This window comes from Alexandromys fortis, unplaced genomic scaffold, assembly GCF_014885135.2.
Source record: "Alexandromys fortis isolate MF-2015 unplaced genomic scaffold, M_Fortis_MF-2015_v1.1 scaffold_3, whole genome shotgun sequence".
Taxonomy (NCBI): Eukaryota; Metazoa; Chordata; class Mammalia; order Rodentia; family Cricetidae; genus Alexandromys; species Alexandromys fortis.
In genome coordinates, this window is record NW_026067909.1 from 2975195 (window position 1) to 2994103 (window position 18909).

General features: G+C 46.1%; 1 protein-coding gene across 1 annotated transcript in view; it reads right to left on the reverse strand.

The window, feature by feature from the left end:
• CUNH10orf90 (chromosome unknown C10orf90 homolog) overlaps window positions 1-18909 on the reverse strand; it is an 89617-nt gene that overhangs the window by 16557 nt on the left and 54151 nt on the right. Inside the window, exons 4-6 of the mRNA XM_050137403.1 lie at window positions 14974-15261; window positions 11964-12148; window positions 9685-9862 (exon numbers count right to left, since the gene is read on the reverse strand). Coding sequence (XP_049993360.1) covers window positions 9685-9862; window positions 11964-12148; window positions 14974-15261 — 651 coding nt within the window. The remainder of the gene's footprint in view (window positions 1-9684; window positions 9863-11963; window positions 12149-14973; window positions 15262-18909) is intronic.

An 18909-nucleotide genomic window follows, 5' to 3' on the forward strand; every position in this document is an offset into this window, starting at 1 on the left:
TGAGGTTAACGATGCAATAAAGGGAAATATTGCTAAAGAACAGGAGGCAATTCATGAAGAGCATAAAACACATATACAGACACACACATACATACACACATACATACATGCATGTACACTCAACATAGGCATACCTAAATGTACCAAGTAAGTAACAGGCCTGAAGAGAATTACACAATCTTGGGGAACTATATACGATCTCACTTTCAATAATGGATTCTGTCAAAGGACAGAAAATCAGTGCAAAATCATTGAACTATTCAACGTTAGCTACCCTTTAAATCAAATGCACCTAATAGACATACATAGAACATTCTACCTCCAAACATCAAAAAACGCATTCTTTTCTAAGAGCATGAAATACATGCTTTGGGACATATCATGTGTTCAGCCACAGGTACGCCTCAGCAAGCATAAGGCTAAAATTCTATAGTCACAGTAGTATAAAGTGAAAACCAGTTGTAGAAAAGTTCACAAATATACAAAGATTAAATAAGATGCATCAGCACAACCAAAGGGCTGAAGAAGAATGCAAAGCAGTGGAAGAGCTGACCAATACACACAGGATTTGGCAAAAGCAGCTCTGAGAGGGAAGTTCAGATGCCTACACTCATGAAGAGTTCACAAGATGTAACATTCTCTACTCGAAGAACGAAATTAAGAACAGATTAAGACCAAAGTTGGAAGGAGGAGAAACTGACAACAATGAAAGCAGAACCAAGCGAAATAAAGATCGGAAACACACAAAGGACTGACATAGTGAAGGGTTGGGTTTGAAAGCTGATGAGATTGCTCAGCCAGGTAAGGGTGCTTGCCAGAAAGCCTGATTTCCATTGCTAGATCCATGCAAAGGGAGGAAGGAGAATGGATTTCCAGAAGTTCTCACCTTACCCCCACATGCATGCAGAGGCTAGCGCGCACACAAGGACACACACAGAATATTAATTTTAAAATGTGAGTTGGGTTTGAAAAGATAAAGAAAACTGACAAACCTTTACATTAAGAAAGAAAACATTCAAAAGAATGAAATCAGAAATTAGGGGAGACATTGCAACTGATACCACAGAAATACAAAAAGGATCCTGAGAGACGGCTGTGTACAATTATATCGACAACTCAGATACCCTTGAAGAAGGGCATAAATTCCTGAGAAGATGAAATCTACCAAGAATAAGTCTAGAAGAAAGAGAAAACCAAGACAGGCTAATAAGGCTAATAGTACATGAAGACATTCAAGAAGAAACTATTTTTTTTTTTTTTAACAATCCCACCAAGGAGAAGCCTGAAGGCGTCGTTGTCGGCTTTTACCTAGGAGCTCAGTGAGCTCCGATAGAGGTTCCTGGGCACTTGCAGACAACTGAAGAGAGAATTCTTAAATTAATTTTAAGTGGCTGTGTTACCTTAGCACCCAATCTAGACACACATAATTGAGTGATGGACTTCGAGGCAAAAATCTCTGATGAACAATGAGTAAGATGAACTCAGTATCACTCAGTGATTTAAAGGCTTGTTCACCTGTCAAGTCTGATTGTTCCCTCGTGTGTGTGTGTGTGTGTTGCACACTATTAATAGAACCAAAGAGAAAAACCATTATTTGACAAATCTCAACATCCTGTAATAATACAAGACAAAACCAAACTCAACGTCTTAAGATATGAAGTAAAGAAAATATACTTCAGCATACTTCGGGGCACAAACGACAAAGTGAACATCACAATGAACACCACAGATGTGGTGGTTTTCCCACTAAGATCAGGAACAAAGCAAGGTTGGCCACCATCGCCACTTCCGTTTGTCTGTAGAACTAGACAAGGGGCATCCAGAAGGGAGATTATCTTTGTATGAAGAAGACATGACCTTATCATAAAGGAATTCCTAAAGATAGTAGCTAAAACTGCTGGAATAAGAACCGGATTCAGCACATACATAATCATTGTTTCCATATGCTATCAATGAAATAGATGGAAAAGTAATCAAGAAGTTTCCCATATTAATAGCTTCACCAAAAATGAAAACAAGAATAAATTTAAGTAGGTTAGGAAAGGTTTACAGTATAAAATGATGAGGAATTGGAAATGAAGTTAATAAGAGGAAATATAACCCCTTTCTCAAGAATTTAAAGAATATTGTTGAAATACCTTTACAACTCAAAATGATCTACACGTCCAATGCAATGCCTATATGATTCCCAAGATGACATTTTTCACAAAACAAGAAAAACTGCTAAAATTCACATGAATCCACAAAACCCCCTAACGAGACAAAGGGTTCTCAAGTAAAGAACCCACTAGCGGCACCATGCTACCTGACTTTACTATCTACCGTAAAGCAATAGTAGTCAAACAGCAGGACTCCAGCCTAGAACCAGCATACAGACTGCAGAACAGAATAGAGAACCCAGAAATGACTCCACATGTGTTCAACCGGTCTCTGACAAAATCACTGAAAACACACAGTGGACAAAGGACAGTCCCTTCAATCAATGGTGCTGTGACGTGCAGTATAAAAATGAACCCTTATCTCCCACCATCAATTCAAAACGGACTGAAGACTTAAGGGTAGGACCTTGAAGAGTAAAACCACTTTAAGAAAACATTTGGAAAAGGCTCCATGACACTATTCCAGACAATGTGCTTTTGAATTATGACTGCCAAAGCACAAGAACCAAAAAGTTTAGTTAGAAGATTCTAATTAAAACATTTTGTGCATCCAAGAGAAAAATTAACCACATGAAGAGATAACCTGTAAGATAGGAGGAGATATTTGTAAACCATACGTCTGATAAAAAGTTATTTTTTAAAATATATGAGGAAAATACTCCAACAACATCAAGAAAAGAACTTGACTATTCAAATGTGTGAAAGACCCCAAAAGCCATTTCTCAAGTGGTCATTAGATGTATGGAAAAACTGCTCACAATATACACGGAAATACAAACTGAGCCCACACTAAGACACCACTGATCTCTATTGGGATAGCTGCAATGGGGAAAAAAGAAAGAAATACCCGAACTGCAGGAGAGGAGTGAAGAAGAAGGGCCCTTACACACTGCTGGTAGGAACTGACTCCTTAGAAACTAAATGAACTGTCTAAAGATGTGGTCCTCACACTGCGGGGTGTCTATTTCCTTGCATTTCAAAGGAGACCGAAGGGTATGTAGGAAAGACATCTGCACTCTTGTGTTCTTGCTGCGTTGCTTGTAGTGATATATATATTATGTATCATATATTATATGCACAATATAAATTATACATAATGTATAACCTATAATATGTTATGTATAATATATAATGTGCATATATAATCATGTATAAGATATATTTTATACACACCTATATATATATATAAAATGTTGTTTATAACAACAATATATAATGAGCAGAAGAATCTGATGAAAATGAGACCAAGGTAGAAGGGGATATGGCCTAAATTTTATTTTTATTTTTGGAGGGATTTACTGTTTCAGCTTTATTTTTATTTTTTATATTTTTTGTTTTTTGTTTTTTTTAAAAAAGAGAAAAAGTCATTTCAAAATGCACAACCCTTACAATAAATGAAATAAATAGGCTGGAGAAAGATAAACACTGCAGGGCTTCGCAATGGCACTCGCAGAAGCAAGACTAGACTGGAGGTCTCAGGGGCTGGAGAAGAGGGTCTGGGAGAGGTTGGCCAAGGGGATAAAGATTGAGTTATTTAAAGGGAAGAATGTTTTGAAGACTTGCTTTACAGCGAGGTGACCAGAGAGTATCAGGAAACATTCAACCTCAAGTTCATTGAAACATCTAATGGTTCTCACCACAAAAGAATAAGTAGGCGGGTGCTGGCTGTGTACATGACAGCCATCTTATTATTTTGTAGTACACTTCTTAATGAAGGGATAGTGCACAGCACAAGTTTGTATAATTTTTGCCAACAAAGCTGGAGTAAAGCTAAAACAAAATACATGTGCTCTTAAATGACTAGTTCATTTAAACATAAATCACACCCCTTGCCTTCAAAGCCACCACAGCCATTGCTAGCCAAATAGTAACTTTATCAAACTGTTTGCTCAGATTCTAGGGCTCTCCACTTGTTTCCTCCCTCTGAAAATTATAAGAAGCGGAGACTTACAGACTATTGATAAACTTCATAAACAATTTCGTTAGAGTTTCCACACAGTTTGTTACTTAACGGTCTCGTGGAGCCCAAAGGAAATCATTTGGAAAACAAAACCTAGGCCATTGGGCAAATCACTTAGAAAGCCATTTTTCCTACCCCTGGCAGACCAGGGCTCCGACTTTTTATTATTGTGATTGGAAATGACCTCATCCTGTAAACCTAATTCTACTATAGAATTAGATTCCCACCCTTCTTAAAAGCACAAAGCAACACGGTAGGGCAGCCCTTCGCAGGGTCTTAAGTCTGCCCAGGAAGGGCTCTGAATCAGGAGTCTTCAAGTAGCTCAGGCTTCCTGTTTTTTTTTTTTTTTTTTTTTTTTTTTTTTTTTTTCCCTTCTGTGAGCTGATAAAGGAAAATTTACTTTTCTCTGATAAGCACATTTTAAAATTCCTCTGAGGTTAACACTGGGAGAGCTGACCACAAATATTTCTTTCAATGTTTTATGGGAAACCATTCCTGGGATCAGATGGGGGCAGAAGTAAAGGATGCTAGGCTGGCTGCAGAAGCTGTGGCGATCGCATCTGCTTCTATGGCTTATCTACTGAGTCACATCTCCCCCTGGATGCTCCGAGAATGCAAAGCAGCCAAGCACTGTCAACAATCTTCTGGGAAAGGAAATTTACAAGTGCCTTCTAGAGAATTCCATCCTTCTGCTGGCCCGTGATTTGAAAGGCTTGGCTCACCTTGGAAAGTGTGGATAATGAAATTCAGATTAAGTCCGTCTGATTCATGAGATCCAGCAGGGAGTCTTGGTGTGCCATGGGGCCACCCATGTTTCTTTCTGGTTGGGGACATTCCTCCAGGACACCCACAGAGGATAATCCAAAAGGAGAAGGCATGGAGGGAGGAGATTTAGAAGTGTTTTAAGAACTGAACAGCAATGGGGGCATAAAGGAAAAAGGGGCTTAGGGAAGCAGAAGCAGAGGCTTCTGGTGGATTTTCTGCACGCCTAAAGGTCAGATACATAACCAAATTAGGAAGAGCCATGGAAGAAGGTCATGATAAGAAGTTGAAAAGGGGGCTGAAGTAGTAGCCAGGCCATGCAGGCTGGCTGTATGGGGCCTTGCCAGGCTGAATCTGTAGCATTGAGGTAGCAGTAGTAGCTCATCTTTGCAAAAGAGTTCAGTGGGGAAGCAAAAGCGTTCATACACCAGCTTAGGGGTCAAGGGGGAGATTTTAGGGGTGAGAGTTTAAAGAAGCTGGATATGAGCTCAGGCGGAGTGCCGTGCTACCGAGAGAAGGGGCAGACTTGCTTCCAGCAAGGGTTTTGTCATCTTCCAGGAGTGCAGGAAGGATAGGCAATGAGACTAACTAGGGAGAAGGTGGCAGAGATGTGGTGGAGGGATCTGAACAGGATGGGGGTGTGACCCAGGGAGAATCTGAGACTCCAGTGGAAGACAGTCAAGGTCAAGCGTGGGGAGCTTTGAACAGGATGAAGTCCTGAATGTGTCAATAGGGAACGGCGAGGACCACCACCCACCTGTCCCAGGTACAATCCCTGCTAATCGCAGGTGCACGCGTGGCTATACTTGATGTTTTCCATATACAGTCAGGCTACCCTGCTTGGGGTTCTGTTTGAAAGGAAGAAGCAAAAGCTAATTCCAAAAACACTCAACCCTCAGAGGTCATGGCTAGCTTGTGTACAAGGCTGTCTACCTAAGATTCTACCCATGACTCAATCCTCTCACGACCCTGCAAAGAGCTGATGGGGAAGCCTTGCTTATAGTTCTAGGTGACCCCAGGGAGTTGATAGAGCACTGACCTGGGAGGAAGACAGAAGCCCACAGGCTAGAGTATTTACCATCTCGGTTTTTCTTACATAGATAAACAATTGCCACCTGTTACTTACATTTCCACCTAAGAACCTTTCCTGCCCCCTTACGCCCCAGGACCTTCCCTAGCCCCTGCCTTTACTGCTTCTGGCCCTCAGCCCCTCCACACAGCAAGCTACTCCATCTTCTGACCCCTGCCCAAGACCGAATTTAGTGGCTGTACCATTTAGCCTCCCTGCGGTCACTTTTCCTTGAGCTGATTCCTGGCCCTCCCATCTCCCTTAATCCCGTCTCCATAGCTACAGTGAGCATCTCCCATCACTTCTCATTCTCCTGCTTTCCTCCCACCTGGCCTGCACCAGAACCCACCTGCTTGGTGTCCATTCACCTCCATGCAATGGGAAGCTCCCCACCAGGAGCTGGAGACCAGAGCCAGGAGTTTATAAAGCTACTTCATGAGCCCTCTGTCACCCCAAACTGCTCATAAAACTTCCCCTGCCCTTCAAACAGAGACCCTTAGCCCTAATTAGCACTTATACCCCCATATGTGTGTGTGTGTGCGCGCGCGCACACACACACACACACACACACACACACACACACACACACACGCCGCAATCTGTTCGCAAGCCTCTGAGACTGCTTAGAACTTGTCAGGCAACATGAAACAGCTGGGCCCTGGTCCCTTCTGTCATTGCTCCTGCACACCCAGGGTCTTGCCTCTCCCAGCCTTGTCAGGTGCCAGAGCTCCCACCACCTGAAGCTCTTGGGTCTGTCCCTGAGCCAAGACTGCTTCTGATCAGAGGCAGCTACCCCGGCATGGAAAAGCAAACCTGAGCCTTCCTTCCATCAGACGTCTCAACGCTGCAGCCAGGGCTCATTCGCACACATGATTTATGAACTAATTTAGCATGTAAGGAAACATCTGCATTTTGCTTTTATCATCTTGCCAGCAGACAGGCTGAAGACAAGATGCATACTGTAGACTTGTTTAATGGGTCCTTAAACCTTCCCTCTCGCTAGCCTGAGCTTACACAAGGCTCTGGTTTCAGGACTTGTCTGATCTGACCTAACACAAACAAACACAGAAATAAAGCTCTCCTCAACACGTCCGTACCACAGGGACAGTTGGAATGGCTGTAAAATCCGTGCTGGTCAAGTCCCCCCAAGAGCATTCCAGTGGCCAGAACTGTCTTGGAATTTGGGGAATAAAAAGGTGACTGGTTATTTAATACTAGGCATCCAGACTGGGCCCCTTTTATTATATACAGTTTTAAAATGTTCATTTAGAGGCACATGAACTTAGATTTGTTTGGGGAAAACATCAAAACTGACTAATGTCGCAATCAGAGTTGTACCCTCCTCACACACATATACACAAAAAGATACATTCAAGTCCAAATTCCGAAAACTGTGACTCTGACCTTCTTTTGACCTTGTCACTGGAAATCTGGTCCTTGCAGATATAATCAAGTTAATATGTGGTCACACTGGATGGGTGGACTTCAGCTCAGTATGAGAAGAGGAAATTGGATTCAAAGGCACACAGACATAGGAAGAAAGCAGGCTGCAGGGGACCATGCATGAGCCAAGGAGCACCAGGGATGGCCAGAAGCCACCAAAGCTGGGAGAGAGGATGTGGCATGCTTTTGCTCTGAGCCTCCAGACAGGACTGGCCCTGCAGGTGCCTTTATTTTGACCCCTGGTCTCCAGAACTCTGAAAGAATGTATGTTCACGGTTTTAGGAATATATGTAGCAATTTCTTACAGCATGGCAAGAAAGTAACATAGGTATATAAAAGCCATGACCCCTCCCATACAGGAAGGGGAGGAGCCCAAAGCCACACCCACCCTGCTATGGTTTGGATCTGTAGTATATCTTCCTGTGTGTGAAAGGCCCAGCCCCAAGCTTGGAGCTGCAGGAAGGTAGCACAGACTTTAAGAGATGGGGTAAAGTGGGCATTTCCAGGTCATTAAAGATGTGCCCTTGAAAGACACTGTGGATCTTGGTCTCTTCTCTCCTTTTCTTCCTTGCTGCTGGGAGATGAGCATCTTTGCTCCACTTTGTACATCTCACCGTGATGCGCTCCTGCCTTGCTGTACGCCGAAAGGCAATGGTGCTTACTGATGATACTGAAACTTCAAAAACTGAGTCTGAATCAATCCTTTTCTCCTTGTAAGCTGATTTGCCTCGGATTATTTGTTATAGTGATATAAAGTGAACGAATACATCGCCATACTGAATAAGCTCCCGACAGCCACAGGCCTCTGCTGCTTCCTGCACACACTGTAGGCTGAACATGGAGATTCTCCAGTGCCATCCTGTATGTGTGTGTGTGTGTGTGTGTGTGTGTGTGTGTTTGCTGTGATTATCACAGTTGGCATCCGTGTTGGTAGCCTAACACTTTGACCAAGTAAAATCTTTCGTGCTTTGTGTGTGTGAACGTGCCAAGGAGTTACTCCCACTGTGGCTGCCATTTGGTCTTCACAGCGCCTTGAGACAGCTGTGCCTGAAACAGCTGCTCTTTGTTGAGCTAGAGACTTAATGGTCCCCTAGAGAACACATCTAGATTAAGCCTGTGCCCGCACCTAGCTTAGAACACTAGATAGACACCCAGTGTGCAGTGGGCTAGCCCTTTGCACATCTCTCTGGCTGTCTTCGTTTCTCATCATCCTGGAATGTGTCACAGGACGGAAGCAGCAGGTAACCTGCCAGATCCCTTGCCTAACAACAATGCATTCAAGGGGTCTCTAGACAGTTCTCCTGAAGTGCTCTGGAGGGCAGGAAGAAGCCAGTCTACCCACAGACGAGTCTAACAGGAACCTATTACAGAGGCCCTCTTCTCTGTCTCCTGCATCTCCCTCCTCCTGAGAGCTTGGTAAACTTGCTAAGCTGCACTTTATTGAAGATGGTTATTTCCCCCAGAGGACTTTTACTCAGAACCACACTCATGATTTCACCTCCCGGGGTCCAAGACATTTTCCTAGAGACCTCATTCCTGCTTTCACAGCCATAAACCAAAGGCTTCTCCAAGCCTCCAGATTTTAAGATTTGGGTTGGCAGCCCCTTCGTAAGTGCTCTGATGTTCCAGTCTTTGCCTTCATCTCTTGTTATTCTTGCTAGTTCAAGGGCCTGTTTATGAGGTCCATGAAGAAGACTGAGGTCAGCCTTGCTCATGGTCATGTTCCCAGCCCCCCACCCCCCCCCCCACACACACATAGTTCTGGTCCCAGTAAAGGTCCCTGCTAACTCCTGCTCTGAGGAGAGTGTCCTGCCTCTCAGGGTCGACTCGACCCTGGCCTTGGCAGTGCTGGGCAAGCTGGCCATCCTTCCTCTGAGCTCATAGCAGGAAGAGGTCTCAAGATGACAAATGTTGATGCAGACAAGCTGGAGTCAACTTCTCGCCCCAAGGTCTGTTTTGCAATCTATAAAGGGCAGAGGAGATCACTCGCAAACATCCGTTAGGAGTCAAGAATTTGAACTTGCTATCCTGGCTCCTACAGTGATGCAGCTCCTTTCCCAGCTGGAATGGCAAATCTGCGTCCCAAGTGATTTCTGCTGAGTTGCATGCCCATATGTAACCTCTCACAATGAGCTGGCTCCCAGAGAAGGCTTCAGGATGCTGAGGTCTGCGCATGCCAGTGGTATCATTCGAGATGATCGAGATCATCGTTTGAACCTTCGGTGCAGGCTCCAGGCCCGAGAATACCTGTCCCCCCTCTACTCAGGCCTCCTGAGCCACCTGTAGCTTACCACTAAGAGGATGGGGAACGGTGAACTGCTTCTTGTGGGCACGGACAGGAAGTAGGCTCTGCTTCTGCCCCAGGTTTTCCTTTTGTTGCGCTTTCCTTTGCTGTACCATGTGCTTAAGTTTCTGCAGCCGTTCTTGTGAGCGAGAAATGAACTGAGGTCTACGGACTTCCAGCGCTTCCTAATTGGGACCAAGAACAGATTTCAGATTTAATTTTTTTGAGAGAAGGGAGACCAGGAAACAACACATCCATCCCACTTACTCAGCCGGAGCCAATCAAGAACACAACCCTCAGCGGGCAAAAGCCACAGTGTAAATCCATGTCATCATCCCCACCCCCCATGCCCATGTGTAAAGATGGTACAGGAACATTGATGACAAGCTGCTGGAGGTCAGTTCCAGCCTGCAGCACAGACCCCACTGCAGCAGGACCAAGCAATAACTAGCATCGAAGTCACTGACTACCAACGACCAACATCTGCCCACTTGTGAATTCACGCTGCCAAACCACTCACTGCCGAGGAACCCAAATCTGAGGGTTCTGCAATTCGGCATTCTAAGAGAGATGGGTGGGATTGGAATGCAGGTGCTAGACAGTTGCATACTCATTTCTGCTGGGAGAGGGGGAGTCTTAAGGAGCACATGCATGGTCCTCCTGGCATGGAAAATGGCTTTTCAGAAGTCCTATCTGTGGCTTACGGGAACTGCTTCTCCTGGGTAGAAAAGGGTAGGCATCTTTGCGAGACAGAGGGATTCTGTGAGCATCCCAGGAGAGATCAGAATCCCCTCCATCTCCACAGCAGTCTCTCCTGTGCTCCCTGCACAAAGCACCATTGCAGAGCTGCCATGGCAGATGCTGGGGAAGTCACTTGTACCCGTTCTCTTTGTGAATCCCCACATGGATTCTGGAAGTCAGTCGTTTTTGTTCCTATTGGACAGATATAAGCAACGGGGCTCAGGGTAGCTTAGTGGAACACTGTGCTGGTGCTCAGCAGTATACACCTCACACTTACTCCCTGCTGCCGTTCGTTGTACCAACTCCCGAGCCCTTGAATGTCTCTGCTCAAATTGCTCTAGTAAGAAAGCATGCCAATGGCAGCCACTCCCAGTAGGTCCTACTGGGTCTTCAAGGCCAACCAGAGCATCGTGGTACTCTCAAAGACTGCCTTGTGCAAGAGTGAGTCCCACATGGCTGTCTCTATGCTAAGCTGTAGAAGAAGACACATGCCACATCTCAATAACTTCGTTATGTCTCACAGGCGCTGTCCTGGGTCTGCCTACAGCAGGGGCTCAGCACAGGTTTGCTGGGTACACTGGCCAGGCTAGAAGTGCTCCTTGGTCCTGGTCCCCTTCCTGCCACTGGGGGCTCAGAGAGGAACACACTCTGAGCTCCATTCACATCATGCACGGGCCCCTGGCAGCTGCACTGATCAAGGAGTCTCTGTGGCAATGTGAGCCATCAGCTACCGAGTGTCTGATGCACAGTCACTGAATGTGCAGAAGCTTTGGAGAAGGGTCAAGGCTGGAGATAAAGGCCCTGAGAATGGGCTGCTGGCCCAAGGGTGGTTGCTGCTTCATTGTCCGTGCCTCTGCAGACATCTTAGTGGTTCAGGATTTGGGGACTACCCTGGATGTTTATCGCAGGCTCATCAAGGTTCAGGGCTGCAGCGGTGAGCCAATGGAGCTTTCTTCTCATCCAGGGAGAGGTGCACCCCACGGCCAGGGCCTCCCCCAAAAGTACATCTGGCTATGCAGAATGCTAGTGGTGGCACATTTCTCTGAGGTCATCCGCCCTCTTAAATGTTAAACCTTTAATCGATATATGTATGTTACTTCTATAATCAGAGGAGGAACTAAAAGAAAACTCTTCCATGTCTTCCAACTCACGGTTGCATGATTTGGGAATCTCTTAAAGACTGTGCACCCTCATCTGACTACGGGGTGTATAGGGACTCTCATCTGATAGGGATTTTTTTTTTTTTTTTTTGAAAATCCAATGTGAAGTGATCCACGTGACCTCTGGGCACTCTTTCATTGCTATGGTCATGGTTGCTAGTACCCATAGTCCTCATTCTTACCTGGCAGAGCCACCTGTGTCCTTGTCTCCAGGAGGCAATCAGCAGAAGAGAGGTGGGAAAGGGTTAGGGAGAGGCCAGTGACACAGACAGGGAGACTTGCAGTCACAGGCAGAAGTGAGGTCAAGGTGCATGCCACACTCCCCAGGAGAAGTCTCCCCTGGGAGAGAGTCCAGCAGAATGGGGAGGAGCTGATGGCCTTTTACCTGCAAGGTCATGGAGCTTGACAGCAGGTGCCGAGGCTCAGAACTCCCTTCCAACGGGTCAGAGCTCTGTGGTTCCTCTGCGGCTGTTGGAGAAGGTATTGCTGGTGAGGGCTCAGGAGCGGCAAGGAGGTCCTCGTGCTTCTTGCATTCTTTTAGTTTTACAACCAAGTCGCAGCAGGTGTAATCTAGGAAGGCAGATTTACAGCCCATTTAGAGGGCACCCAGCGGCTCTCCCGCCCAGCTCCCAGACACAAGAAGAAGACACACAAGGCAGTTTAGAAAAGAGAGATGCCAGTGAGTTATTAATGGACCTTGTTAAGCTCATGGGATCCTGTCTCATCACAGACCTTCACGGCTGCCCTTGTCACCCTGGCAGTCAGCCCAAGTCCACGACTGGCTAGTTAGGCCAGGGAGGTGTTTCTTAGATTGCAGTGTTCAGAATGCCTTTGCTCAGGATGAGAGGAGACTATTCTAGTCTGGATTTCATGTTAAGCGTGTAATTATTACAGTTCACTTGTTTCAAGACAGCATATTAATCTGTCTTGTGTTTGCCACACTAATGATATAATGACCAGGGATGCTGTTCAATTATGCAGCCCTCCCCTTAATTTTCTAGAGTCGACCACTGGCTTCCCATAAGTAATCAAGGGTTTCTCTCTCAAAGCTGGTGGGGCCCCTTTCCTGGGGCCCTTTTAGTTTCCTCTTGCGGAAAGAGTCGGAATATGAGTTGACCCCTTAGCAGCCCAGGTGAGGCCATTTCTGGGGTGAGTAGAATAGAATGAATAGCTGTCCCAGGTTACTTCCTGCCTCAGCCTTGATGGCAAATGCAAGGATAGGTCCCTTCTATCACCGTAGCCCGCCCTCCCCCTCTGAACTCCTGAACTCTCCACCGCACCTTCTCAGCCCCAGCCTCACCTAACTCCTTCTTTGTCCTAACCCAGCATCTTCTTGCCCCAAATGGCCTCTGATCTCCACTAAGTGCCTTTGGTTCTGCTGCCTCATGAATCCTCATCTCCAGGCTGAGTCCTGACTGTCAGGGCCCCTCTTTCCCTTCCTAAGACAGGATGCATTCCTGCTGCCTACATTCTGCAGCCTAATCATAAGGTGGGTTTAGGATCAGGCTTTAACCACACTGTACCACCAACTACTTAATTTACATGTATTCACAGCACCAGGGATAGGGCCTGGAAAGGGCGGCGGCAAGGAGGAGGCTTTCCTGGACACCAGAGACATTTCATCCACGCCCTTCCTACCATTATTTATAGCTGTATTCTTTCTGGCTGGATCCTTCTCTATTCAGCTTCCCTACATCCTTCTGCCCCCCCCCCCCCAGATGACCCAGGCTCCCTTGGCTTTTACCACCCATGTCACGTGACTCTCTGCCAATATCACACTACTTAGTTCAGACCGTCCTCCCAGCCTTCAAGTACTTTCTCTTGTTCCGTCTAGAGGATTTCCTCACTGTCCCACTTTCTCCTTAGGCCGAATCAGTAGCCCAGATGATCTCAAGTCTAGTGACTAGCCAGCACCCTCTCTTCCAAAATGAGACCCTTTCTCTAGTGCACGGTTCTTGTGTCTCCCTGTGAACACCTCTTCCCCAGCTCACAGAGAAACCAGGGTCTTTGCATCTTTTTCCTCCTTCATCCTCATGTAAAAAATGGTAACACTGGGGCTGGTCCGGGCATGCTGTCTCCTCAAAGCTCATGGCATCTGTTCCCAGATATAGTATGTCTCCACTCCTGTGGCTTCTCCCACCTTAGAAACCTCCTTTCTCTTTCCTGCTTGGTTCTCAGCCCCAGCCTGGCCCCTCTCTTATCTGTCCACATACAGCTCATGGGACAGTCCGCTGGAATATAAATCCCACTGAGATTCTTCTCTTTCAAAGTCTTGGCCTTGCCTGCAGTCCAGAATCTTGCAGTGGGTATAGAGGCTGCCTCTTCCAGCTTAAACCACAGGGTCCTGGAAGAATCGGAAGTCCCTGCCTGGTTCTGGTGTTGGTCTCCTGGGCCTCTTACAATTCTCCAAAGCAGCCCAGGCCTCCCTGGAGCTCTGGTTATGTGCACTTTTCCCTCCGCCCCTCTGTGTGTCTTTTCCTGCAGTCTCATCTTAAGACTCCAATGACATTGACATCTCAAGTTCCGGCTTAGAATCATTCTGGACAGAGACACCTCTGCCCTGACCATCTCTGAGTGTGGGCATTCTCAGGTTCCATAGTATTCAACATACACTGTGCCTTCTCCACGGCGGAGAGTATTGACCTCAGCACCCAGCTCACAACAGGTGTTTAATAATTGCTTCTGCAACTGATTGATGGCTCAAAACATAAGAGCCAACTCCCAGTAACATTACTTTGACCAATAACCATAATCACTTTAACTTTTATCACCCCAAACCATATGATATCATATGTGTCCTTCTGCCTTGTTCCAAGTTCTTTAAGAAAAAAAAAAACCAGAACAATCAGAAGTCCAGATTCTCTCCTGATGGTACTAGGGACCAGAGTTCATTCTCTGTCACGTCCATCCGTCTTTTCACACAGAACTGTTCACTACAGCACCTAGGAGTGGTCAGTAGCTTTATCTACAGGGATAGGATTCCTGGGTCCCACTTGGTTATTTCCTCTGTGGGAAATGGAGACGGGCTGCTTGCCTGTGGACACTGTGGGGCCCAAGGAGGTCATGTAAAGTGGTAGTTATGTGTCAGGGACTGTACCCCTTAGTTATTATCCATGCCAGGGGCCTGGGCAGCTGGGGGGCATGCTACATTCAGGGCAGCTGCCCCAGATCCCCAGACCTTCCAAAGCTCAGTCACAGAGTCTGCCGTGTTCCTGGCAGTCTTCTGAGCCTAAGCCTACGCACTATGTCTACTTGGTAGTTCTGCTCTTTCTCCCTGTGCCCCCCAACACTACTATAATGCCAGCTGTGTGAACCATCCCAGAAAGGCACTGAGCTTTTTTTTTTTTTTATGTGCATCAAGAAAGAGCCCGGGGATGGCCACTCTCACTCCTTACCTTTGGGGAACTCTTTCTCTATCTGAGCAGTATCATCTTCCTGCGGAGAGGCACATGTGACTTGTATAGGGCAAAGAAACACAGACAAAGGGACTCTGGGTGTCAGGAAGTACGGGTGCTGTCTCTCTTGGGACTCAGAAAAGATGCTAGACTGCCCATCATTGCTTGGTGAACTGTCTCCATCAGGAGGGAGGTGTTTAATGGGCTTCTGTCCCACTGGGGAAGGAGGAAGAGTTCCTTGTGCTTCTTCTTGTTGCTCCTTTCTGTTTCCAGAAAATACTTTTGTTTCTATTCAAAATAAAATGAGAGTTGACCCAAAACATCTGATGCTTCTGCCTCTCAGGTGCCTAATGGCTACCCCATTGCTCTTCTGGCTAGTGGGCTACAGCAGGGCTTCAGGGAACAGTGGATAGTTGGTATAGCTACGCATTAGCAAAAGGTCAGCATCCTTAACTCTGAACTGTAGTTTGGGAGCTCTGTTTGTATACATTGTTACCATGAGTTTGACTTCATTTGCATACACTGTTACTATGTATTAGTGACAAAGGGACTGTGCCTAGTGCTGCTCTTGGGAAGTCCTATCATCTTTCCTTTTCAGCAGAGCAAGGGATGGGACATCTTCAATTTGGGCTTGACCCATGGTACCTGAGTTCAAATCCCAGCTCTACCATTTAAACTCACCTTTGTCCACCAACCAGGGACCAGGGAAAGCAGCTTATGCATCTGTGATTTGCAGCAGCTTAAAGAGACAGGTGTTGCTGAGTAAATGTGCACTCGCCTTGCAACCATATTGTTAAGCAGATAAAGCAAAATGAGGCTTCCTCATAGCAAATCCTTCTTTGCATGGGATACCTCTGGAGAGATACAATGACCAGGGAAAGCACAATGAAGGCCAGGAGTGGGAAGGGAGAAAACACTTTCTCTCTGATGTCTATTTAATGGACTTAGATACAAAATCTAAACTTTCTTTCTCAATATTCTGTAAGTTTTAAAAAAGATGCCTGCTTTAAATAGAACCATGACTCTTCTTGAGTTACCATCTCCCCACACTGATGTGCCTAAAGGGAACAGCTCCACTGGAGGTGGGAGCAACTGCAGTAAATGAAACAGGCCCTTAAATGATTATGTGGTAGGGCAGGGGACAGTAGTGGCTGTCCCCAGAGTCATGAAAGTTAGGAGAGCCACAACTCTGCTTTCTCAAGTGTGTCCTATATAAGAAAGAACAGACCCATGGCGGTGCTCTGAGGATGTCATTGGTGACCTGCCAACAAGGTCCCGGTTTCTACAGCATGCTTTCCCCTGTGTATCTGAGAACAGCCCATAATAGGCAAAGCTGGGTCATACAGCTCACTGTGAAAAGCAGCAACATTAGGGCATAGGGTCCCTCAAAATCACCTTTATGAATTTGGGGTCCAGCCCAGAGGAGTCTAGTTGGCTGCTTTCGATTCCTGTTCACTATGGGTGAACCTGTGTTCTGTGCAAAACACGGAAAACGTTCCTCCTGGTCTCAGGCCCAAGTGTTGAATGTGTGGCAGCTGCTAGACCTTGTTTCTGGAGTGCAGACATCCCCGCATACAATAAAGCTGCATTTCGCTAAATTGTATGGAAACATGTTTATAAACCTTTCCTCCAAAAATCACCAATTACGTTTAATTATAAAATACTGTAGGCAGAAAATAGCCTATAACAGTCAGCCTTCCTACAGGGCTTCCTTTCATTAGAGACTCTCAGAAAAATATACAAAAACCAACTAATTATCAGGGATACAGTCTCTGCCTGCCTGCTGACAAAGACCATCCACATCTGGATCAATGCATTTACTTACAGACTTACGGAGTGTAATGGGTCACTATTCCCATCCATCTAGTATCTGCCTTTCCCAGTCCCTCTCTTTTCCTTTTTGTCTGTCTGTCTGTCTGTCTGTCTGTCTAGATGTTCTAATGTAATCAGTATGAATTAAATGTTTCGCTTGTGACTTGAAAGGGTTAAAACAATTCCAGAGAGCAGAATACAACTTCTATTTTGTGAGTTCTGTGAGTACCATGCTGATAGAGTCTCTTTTGTGAATTCTGAAACATGGCCTTGAAAGCCATACTTGGGAGAAGGGCCCCAAAATATTTATGTGTTGGGGCAGGGAAAAAAAGAATGGGTATCACTGGAACGATGAAAGTTAGGTGATTCACATTCTGTTTCCTCAAGTGTCTGCTGCACAGGCAGGCAGTACGCATGGTCTTTTTGTCCCATACACTGGGGAGGTTGGATTTCAGTTCTTCAATCACACCCTATATTCATTTTCTTGTAGTTTTGACTAAATACCTATGGAAACAAGGGTTTATTCTGTTTGTCTTATGATTTGAGGGGCATCACAATGGGAAGCATCAGGGGCTCAATTGGTGTTAGACCATAGGAGCTTGGGAAACAACTTCCTCATACTTTCACTGACTAGGAATAGTGAGAACTTCAGCCCAAAACCAAGCAACATTTAGATCTTGTTCCCAACCTCTATGACCCTGTATACGTCAGCGAATCCTTATGTCCTAAAGCTTTTGCAATCTTCCCCAATAGTGCCCCCACCTGGGGACCAGCTGTTCTAACTGAGGAGCCTGTCAGGGACATTTTGGCCACACCATGACCCTCTCGAGTTGGTACCTCACTACTGCAAGCTCTACTGTCGTAAAGGAAACAGAAAAAGGCAGCATCTATGCCAGGTCTTGTGATTTTTGTGTTTTTTTTTTCTTCTGAGTCTATATATGGAGAGGCTTTGGCAGTACACATTTCCTTCAAACAGAGCACCACCAGAACCCTTTCATGGTCTTTCTTGGTACGTTGGGGCTCTATTTCTAGGCAACCTGCCTGCCCTCAGTTCTATTGAGCTGAGTACAGACACCAACAGATTTTGCCCAGCAGTAACAAATCTGCTTCTATTGATGTTATATCCTTGTCTGGGAAGGAGATTGGACCGTCATGCAGGATCTACTTATAACTTTATCAATCTCACTGTACCAAAATTCTGCACACCATACACAAAGCCACTGTCATCTCACTGTGTCTATTATGCAAAAGCTTCCAGGAGACAGTTCAGCGGAGTGGCATGGCCAGAAGCTCTAGGCAAGTTAGCAGCAACTCATGTCCTAAGCACACAGGGCTAACCCCAATGAGACCAGGCAGGGTTGCTGTGTGGCTGGCCAGGTCTGCCAGCTAGTGGCTGTGCGGTTGGGGGTGTATGCTGCTCCAGTATCCTGGCTCCTGACCTCCCCATGCTTAGCAGCAGACCTTAAGACAGAACAGGGAACCCTAAAGCAAACCAGGGCCCTCAATAGGAGAAGTCTAATGGAAATATGATAGGAAGAGGCCTCAGCAATACAGCATCCAGATCAGCTGAGAAGGGACATATGTGGCCAGGCTAGGGTACTACCGACTTACGCACCTTCTCAGTACGGCAGGAGAACAGGGTGGGCATTTCTCTGGGTATTTTACCTCCAGGGGCTATAATACACCACCATGCACACTGAACCGATAGAGAAAGCCACTCTCATATGCTTTCGTATTCAGTGTTCAGGAGATACACAGATCCTGGAGCTGTAATGACTGAGGTGCCCTGGATCACAGCGTACAACAACAAAGTGCCTGACACCAACCGCTTACAAAGACCCACACACTAGGTCTCTGCCAGCCAGATGTCCAAGGCAGAAAATGATATCCAGGAAAAGTGGTCTCAAGAGCCCACAAGGGACAGCTGCAGGAATAGCCCCAGTGCAGGTCAGGTCTCACGTGCAGAACTCGTGTTTTGGTCACTGATACACGCACTAGATTAAATCTTGTTAGGAGGTTGCGAAACTGGAGAAGAACTTCCGGCTCTCTAGAACACTCATCCCGGTAGACATCATATTTGGGAGTCGGAGCACAGCTCCCCACCTCCTTAAAACCGATATATAT